General features: G+C 33.8%; 1 protein-coding gene across 1 annotated transcript; it reads right to left on the minus strand.

The window, feature by feature from the left end:
- Positions 1 to 113: 113 nt before the first annotated feature.
- Positions 114 to 8,189, minus strand: LOC130630710 (uncharacterized). Its single transcript, XM_057444297.1, has 6 exons — positions 6,958 to 8,189; positions 3,975 to 4,043; positions 2,406 to 2,484; positions 1,828 to 2,092; positions 1,550 to 1,758; positions 114 to 978 (listed from the first exon to the last, which is right to left on the minus strand). Exons 3-6 carry the CDS (start codon positions 2,473 to 2,475, stop codon positions 743 to 745), a joined length of 780 nt encoding a protein of 259 aa, XP_057300280.1. The 5' UTR covers positions 2,476 to 2,484; positions 3,975 to 4,043; positions 6,958 to 8,189; the 3' UTR covers positions 114 to 742.
- Between the last annotated feature and the right edge of the window lie 236 nt (positions 8,190 to 8,425).

The raw sequence follows: 8,425 nt of genomic DNA on the forward strand, positions 1-8,425 counted from the left end.
TTCACGTGTCTATAGATAGTCTGTATATTAATTGCTCCATTTGAGAATGTAATATCGAAGTTCGAGTCATCGTTAATCGGAACAGAGTTAAACGTAGCAGAATGGGTTCATATATTCTTATGAAATAATAATAATAAAAAAAGAACTAACGAGTATTTATATTTGCCTATTTATAAATAATCCAACAGATGGGCAAAGCACCTGCGTACGCTGACGTAGCAAATTTACAATAATTTATTTACGCTAACAAATACAAAATTTTCTAACGCTTTATAAAATTTTTAACAATGACGAAAAGTCGCAAGTTTCATCTACGTAATCTACATTGTATTACCTGTCCGTCCGTCCGTCTGTCTGTCACGCAAAATGGTAGCTTAGCTGTGCAGGTAGCGAGATGCACGCAATGCGGTATAAAAGGGACGGGCAAACCCGTGGATTTTTCCACGGGCTAACGAGTAGTTGGATTCTAATATTCGTGTTTCTACATATACTGACATTAACCATACGGCCAATGTCAATATAGCTGCGTGTAAAAGCGTAGTAAGACCTCTAATATAAAGACATGTGAAGTTGAAAACGTAACTTTGAAATCAACACGGATAAAGTGCAAGAGAAACTACTTTCACGAGAAACGACTTTCTTGACATCAACATGGTCTAATTATTTTCGATATTTATCCGGTGGCCGACACCCTGCTTGTAAATCGACTTGCGGAGTACGTGGTGGAAAGCCTGCTAACGATTCAATATGCGGAGTACGGTGGTGGAGAGCCTGCTAGTAAATCAATTGGCAGATGTATTGGCAACTGCTGAGAAGTTGATGTCACAGGTATCAGTATAAATGGCTGACCAGTGTTTGCCGTAACAAGAATTTCATTTTGTTGCAATTTTGGTATTTGGAATTGGTCTTGCGACGCGTAGGTTTGTAGTAATGTTGGATGAGGTTCAGCTTGAATAATCTCGCCATTCCTTTGTTGACCTGAATTAAGAAATGAGTATTATATTTTAACTCTGCTAGTCGTTGTTATCCTGTGAAAAAATTCACGAGAAATCTCCTGTCATATATGTTCCGGTCCTCAGATTTCCGCCCGTTGTATAAAATCTGGCCATCGTTTTTTATGCTGCCTTACACGCCTGTTTAAAAGTAAATAAATTAGTTTTTAGAGTTCGATATGAAAAGAAACAACCGGTATTATTGATACGGAGATTCGGGTTAGTGCCTGGTATAAGCTATCAGCCAAAATTCCTTATTTTGATTTATCAAATTTCATTTACTTTGTACATAAAGACGTTCAAAAGCTCCCGTTACGTCCTCACATATTCATATGGGGCGCCAAAACTAACACACTTTTACGAATACTTAATGCACGCAAAAACCTAAAATGTGCACTTTAAAGAAGACAGGAAAGAGTATGAAAAATATCTGTACGCGTAGCTTATGTTGTTGTATACTAAGGCGTAATTACAAGGGCGCAAATCACAGAAATATTATTTGGCGGTAATACAACCTGTATCTTATAGCAACAAAACATTTCTTTCTTTTCACCAACCTATATTTTCAATTCTGGAAATTTTGAATCCGTATACTGTGGTTGCCATTGAGATTATACACTGCAAGAAGTGGAGCAGGAAAAGCATAGCATACACAGCCACCCCATAATCTCGACTTTTTGTACAAAAATTTGCAGACCACAACGTGTAGGTGTAATGATTATCAGGACTAAAACGTCTAGTTACACGTCTACAATCGAGGTACATTCTAAAGATCAAGCAAACTGAATTAATAATTCTATTTTTGTAGATCTTGGCTAGAATTTGGTTCACTTACATGAATCCAGCTATTGATGCTACAACACCCACAAAAGCAAGGATGTCAGCTGCCATTGCAGAAGCGTTAAAATGTCGAATCAATGGTCGGTTACTTGACGTACCAGAAAAAACATGTATACCCAAACTAGCTGTAAATATCATCCATAAGGAAATGAATATTGATGCGCCTGGTATGTAGAATGGAAATCTTGATGTGCGTAGTGTGAGATAAACACTGATACCAAAACATAATGTTAGGATACCAGTGATAATGAAAACAATACCTTGTGGTTAAAAAGTGGAACAGTGATAATTTCAAAACAGGAGTACAGGAATATCATAATTTTTTTAGTAATAACCACGATGATGTACTTTTATTTGCAACAATAAAATTTAGTTCACACCCGCCAGTTCGAATGAAAAAGTGTTCAAAAAATCGTTATTTCAAATACTTCTTTCCTTTCTTGATAAAACTCTTTGTTTACTGCTGCATTTTTGAATATTTGTTTATTAAACATATTTTCAAATTAGCGGATAGGTACGTTAGCACAATGTCTTGATAATCTAGAACTTTCCTATTTCACGAATGATACTTACAAAGTCTAGAGGCGAATCGTGCAAATTTCTTTGCAACAGGCGAGTTAACTGTGGGTTGTTGATCTATCATCCTATTTTACTAAATAAAAAAAGAAAAGAGTGAAATAAAATCAATTCTTACACGTGCTTAGATATTCTTCATTATAATTTTTTTCCGTGAGATAAACTTTTAGGAACTGATAATCAACCTTATTTATTTTACAATTCGTTTTCATTTCAAATAAAAAGCCGCCCGGATCAGTGCGGTATGGTTTTACAAAAAGTGCAATGGTTAGGTAGATATATTACAAACCTGTTTTAAGAAACTGACTTCACTTTTTTAATTCTTCTTCAACGTGTGACAACATCGACTATTGATTTGTTTTTACGTTTTAACTATTTTTTATTGGAGTATTTCATGATATTTATATTACAAAAATGATGACGTTATCAAAAGTTTAAATAAAGCTATATTCACCATGTGTGTACTTTCATTGAGAAGGGAATGCTTAGTCGCATGTAAAAGAATGAAATCATGTCAACACGGTGGCTCACTTTCAAAGGTACGTTCAAGCTATCACGAAATATCTGTTCCTGTCTTACTGCAGCTATATGCATTTTTGAATGAAATTAGTACAGTTTCATCGGCAGTGACAGTAGCTTTATTCCAAAAATGAAACGTGCCACTGATGCTGTTGTTACGTTCGCAACACACAGGACATATTGTTTCAGTTAGGTTGTTAGGATAATTATCAGTCTTTTGAAAGTGGAAAACAAATTTGGTATCAGGGGTTTGCTGCTCATGTATAGAATATATAACCTATAATCCAGCTAAAATTCATCCACCTCAGACGGGCAATAAATCTACCGCGCACACGCTTAGTTAGGTTTGTCGATTCACTGATTGTTTTGGAAGTAATTAATTCCATTGAACAGAAAATCTCGGCATACAACCAATCACTTTCGGCTTTAGACTGAATTAGCTAGGAATATAGTATACTTCCGTTTGGATGCCTATTCTTTGCTAGATTTTATAACTTAACTTGTAAACTTATAAAGGCAAGATTATCCCAAGCTATGGCGTTTCTCTACATGCAGAGAGTGACGAAACAAACCGTTAGAAACCGTTCTTTTCTCGATATTGTCTCGTTACTCATAACATAAATTAGGTATTGAATCACTATCAAACATGTTTAATGAAGTAATAGGAAAGTGTACGAATTTATTCGGACATCTAGACAAGCATTAATAAGTGTATTGTAATTATAGGTTTAATTATAAGCCTACGTAAAAGTGATTAATATATAAATTAAATTAGTTGAGATTATAATCATATTTAACGTGCTGTGTAAAAGACTGTTTCCTAATTAAAAAACTTTGCTCGAAAAAAACTTTCCGTGTAAAAGGAATGGGCAATACATAGGATCAGATTATAGTGGTAAAGATTTTTATAGGATTTTCGTTTTATGTTATTGTAGAACGAAAATTAGAAAATAAAAAAGGTGTACGATGTATTCTCTTAAGTTGCATGCGAAATTTATCAATTAAATATAAAACACCAGATAAATACTTTAAAGTGATGCTACTAACCTGTTAAGATGACGGCGGAAAGTTAGCTGGGACGGAAAGGAATGTAGAGATCGATCTTTAACTTTGTATCTAAACAGCATGCGATTCACTCGTTCACTGTGAAATAGTGTGCAGACTATCGTAACAAAAATAATTACAGTTAAGAAAAAACACTAGCTAAGTATCACGGATTAATGGAGACTGTTCTTCTTTTAGACTTCTGCTAAATTTTTTTTATAGGTAAGTGTACATTGGCTACTTTCACGTTTAAACTAGAGGTAGGCAGATTTACAGCTTAGTAAGAATCACATTAGTGAAAATAAGACAGAAAAAATAACACAAAAAGAATTAACGCTGGCTTAAAAAAAGCTCCCGTACCTAACTGAATAATTAGACTAGCTAGTCAGCTGGCTTTTAAGGACTCTTCCTCTAAATCGAAGTTTGTAGTTATAATACTAAATTTGGTGACCTTAAGACCTTAAGATGCGGCTGAATGATGTGACGATATGTTTGTTTAGCGGGGAATTTCCGATATAAAAATGGGCGCAACTTTTTTAAACATAGGATACGGCTATTATTGCAGCTATTATTAAAGAAACTAGACTTGATAAATGAGCGCAAGTAAATCGTTATACACAACCAGGTTGAGGATGCAGTACAGTTTTAAGATATTCGTCGTTGATTTATTACATGTAGCCGATCACAATAACTGCAGCTATACTCTTCATCACATGACCTACAATTTTTTATTTCCGGAATGAGGTTTCGTTTTTTATAATTAAATTAATAATTCCAAAATTAAACATAAGCTGTTTGTTTGTTTTCAAAGATCCAGTGGAGTGCATATAATAATAATAATTTCAGGGGTAACATTCTTATTAAAAATTTCTCGAAACTTCAGTGTAAAAAAAACACATACAGAGACTTGTCTTGCTAAACCATAATCTCAACTTTCCAACGGCAATTTTGAATTTCATTTATGCCTCGCATAGAATATGTCCAACATTTTTATCGCTCCTCTACTTTTAGTTATTCAACATGTCACATTTTAGAATACATGAGGCTCAAGTATTATTTTAATACCAGCGTTCCTTTTTTTGATGTTTCATTTTGATAGTATAATTATATATTAAATTTTTTGGATGACACTTAACTATGGATCGCATTAGTCTACATTAAATTTAACACGGCCTTATAACAGATATGGAAACCTGACACCATCACTTGCGCTTTTTTGAACAAATGTAGATTTTTTGTTAAATCATTCGTATGGAGTGGTGTGATTTGTTGGTTTAACCTTTTGTCGCGGCGGCAACGGCGGTCTATCAGAAAGTTTTGCATGACTGGATTCGAGTCATTGTTATTCGTCGTTTTACTTGATTAAAAATTCTTTACTATTTTATCGCATAAACGGAAAGCTCGTATTGTTTTGCTTTTCTAATAAAAAGTTAATGAGGAAGACCTTTATTTTTATTTTATTCAAGCATATCTCAGACACCAACATGTGAAACAGAAGGAAAACAAATACTGCAAAATTCAAAAGGTTTCCTTTAGAAAACAAAAAAGTCAAACAGATACGGAAACCTGACACCATCACTTCCAAACTAGAATAGTCTCTGTTGTTTATCGGGTTCTGACGTGATTCCGAAATTATTCTGAAATTGGGCTGCATCGAACCGAAAAGTCCACAAAAATTGGGCCGTGCGATAATTTTTTTAAAAAAAGGCTGCGCGCAACCATGTTGAAGAAAATACCGCTATTACTAAAAAGAGACTAGCCGTTAACCCGTGGAAAAGTCCACGGGGTCGCCCGTCCTTTATATATCGCACTTCGTGTTTCTGTAACAGGACGTGGTTTTCGCGGACAGACAGACAAAATATGGCTATTATTAAAGAGAATACAAACACATTCATGAAATTGTTTCACCCTGTAGAATCCCCTGTCCACTAGACAGGGTTAACTTCGAAATGCTGTTGCTAGTGTGGGAGAAAGTTTAATAAAGCTTCATGTTAATATTCGTGTGATTTAATAAAAATACAAAAAACAACTGTACTTAAGGTCACCTAAATCAAAAGTCATCCATACATTTCTTGTACAGACAAATTATCACACATTCACGCATAAACATTCAATGTGCGAAAATTGACGCAAACATCACCTTCCCGCTGCAGGACTAGTTTTTCAATCAACGAAAAAGAACTGTTCAATACTGGTTTTTCCAGCCTTCAGGATTAGTGAAAAGGCGGAATATTTTTAAATTATTTTGAAAGAGGCAAGATAAATACTTAGTCGACTTCTCTGATATATACGTCTGTAGTATTACTAATTAGTACAAGAGTCGTGGGGAAGTAACTCACACAATTATGGGTAAAAGCCTTTAACAAGAGGCACCCTTTTACAAACAGAAATATTCTAATATTTGCTATTAAAAGTCAACAATAGTATGGAAATAATAAAATAAGAAAAACAAAAGTAAAAAATGACTATAGCAAAAGTTTGAATAGGCTATCATTTTTTGGCACATGCTTTGCATTTTAAACAAAAGCATTATGGCCATGTTGTTGACGTATTCAAAGTAACTTAAAATTACCTTTTTGTTCCAAGTATTTCTTTTTTTATTTGTTTTTGGTATTCGTGTCATATATTTTTAAGGCAAAGGTAGCTTATCACTTTACCAAACTAGAATATTTAGAACGATATAAAAAACAAATCTGAAAAAAAACTGTGGAGTCAAACGTTCTTTTTAACAAAAAAGAACTTATACTTTACTGTAAAAAAACTTACTCGTCTATGAATATTTTTTTGTTGATCTAAGAGGTTAGTTTGCCAGCCGGAATAAACAACGCATATTTTTTCCTTTTTCGCAAACTTTTCATCACAGTTCTCACTATAACAAATTGTTGTGTCCCCTATAGTATACTGAAATTGTCAAGACACAATGTGGTGTGACAGGCTTCACGGTGATGTTTATTAACCGTACAATTAGAGAAGTTTGATTTCTTACCTGTTAAGGCAGACACTCCGAGGTGCCGAGGTGCTCGCTTGCCTCAACCTTTGGACGTCTCGCTATAAGTGGAGTTGCACTGCGCTCATATTAGTATATGACGCCTGACTTTAATTCTTTAGGCACCAGGTTTTTAAATCTAGAGAAGTTAGATAAGCGAGTGTGAGTTCTAAAAACAACAGAAAGTTCACAACAATGCAGAGTAGATTAAGTTTTTCTAACTTCGTTCTCGTTTGTAAAGATGTTTTACCTAAAAAAGGGAATATGATCAAATGTTCTTCTTAGTCCTGTTGGTGATTTTTTTGGTTTTGGAAGATGTAGAAAGAACGTGTTTATAACCTCGTCAATAAATATAATTATATCTTTGATTATATTAACCTCATGATAAAAAGTCACGAATTTGAACAAATTTTAAAACAACGGTGAAGCAAAGTATAAATTAAGCCGAATTTATACCTTTCGGGAATAAAACTATCGAGGTGCGTGTATACTCCGCTAAAGGTAGGCTCTCCCTAAATGGATGTTATAATGGAGGTACTCAACTTTTTGTGTTACAGATTAAAAAGAGTTTATTCATAGTGCGGGATAGTCCCATTTGAATGACAACATTAGATCTGCTCGATTGTATTTATACAATTAGTATTTAATCTGTAACTATGGTTACTGTTAAACTTTGGATATATTTAGGATGAAAAATTTTACGTTATTGATTGCTTAAAAATGGAGCGTCGCAAATAACGTAGTTTTTTTAATTGTCCATTTACTATGGCGGCGATTTTTTATCATTGCGACAAATGCTAACGTGTTAACAAAAACTCTTGATTCACGTCACGAAATGTTTTGCTGACATGGTTTTTAAGTTACATGTAACTCAAACTTACACTCTCTTAATTTGCGTGCCGTCACATAAAAAAATTTAAATTCCCAATGTGAAATACAAGCTTGCCTACGTAAAGGTGGCAAATGGCATTTCACGTCTTCAATAATTTGCAGATATGAAATAAATTACTAAAACACGACTATTAAATTGAAAATCTTTTTTTATTCTTAGAGTGCATGAAACAGCGTTCATTTTCCCACAAACCAACTGCTAGTCTATATATCTCTTCCGTGGAAAAGTGGATGTGTTGTCTTTTCTAAAGAAACAGCCGCGGTAACATGTCACTTTTGCTAAACATTTATTTTTATTCTGTCTTTTGTGCGCTTTTTCAAATTGATTTAAAATTTTTGTTTTAATAAAGTCACGGTTAATTTATTTTATTGTTCTCATAAAAAGCTTTGTTTAATGAGGTAAACTTTATTACACAAAGGTCACGGGTGATTGATTTTTATTATTACCTTAATCACATGCCTATTGTCTACTTATGAAAAACGTTTGATTTTATTTTTTCCCGCTATGGAATTAACAACAAAACATTTTGATAAAAGGAACAATGAATTTTATGGTTCATTTCGCTAATTAGACTAG

This window comes from Hydractinia symbiolongicarpus, chromosome 2 (genome assembly GCF_029227915.1).
Source record: "Hydractinia symbiolongicarpus strain clone_291-10 chromosome 2, HSymV2.1, whole genome shotgun sequence".
Taxonomy (NCBI): domain Eukaryota; kingdom Metazoa; phylum Cnidaria; class Hydrozoa; order Anthoathecata; family Hydractiniidae; genus Hydractinia; species Hydractinia symbiolongicarpus.

What these genes read in the sequence shown, in the direction of transcription:
- LOC130630710 (XM_057444297.1), bottom strand. Translation starts at nt 2,475, where the DNA reads ATGATAGATCAACAACCCACAGTTAACTCGCCTGTTGCAAAGAAATTT. An exon ending in ACGATTCGCCTCTAGACTTT is followed by an intron (nt 2,093 to 2,405) that starts GTAAGTATCATT and finishes TTTAACCACAAG; the next exon opens with GTATTGTTTTCATTATCACT. An exon ending in TTCCAGAATTGAAAATATAG is followed by an intron (nt 979 to 1,549) that starts GTTGGTGAAAAG and finishes TTCTTAATTCAG; the next exon opens with GTCAACAAAGGAATGGCGAG.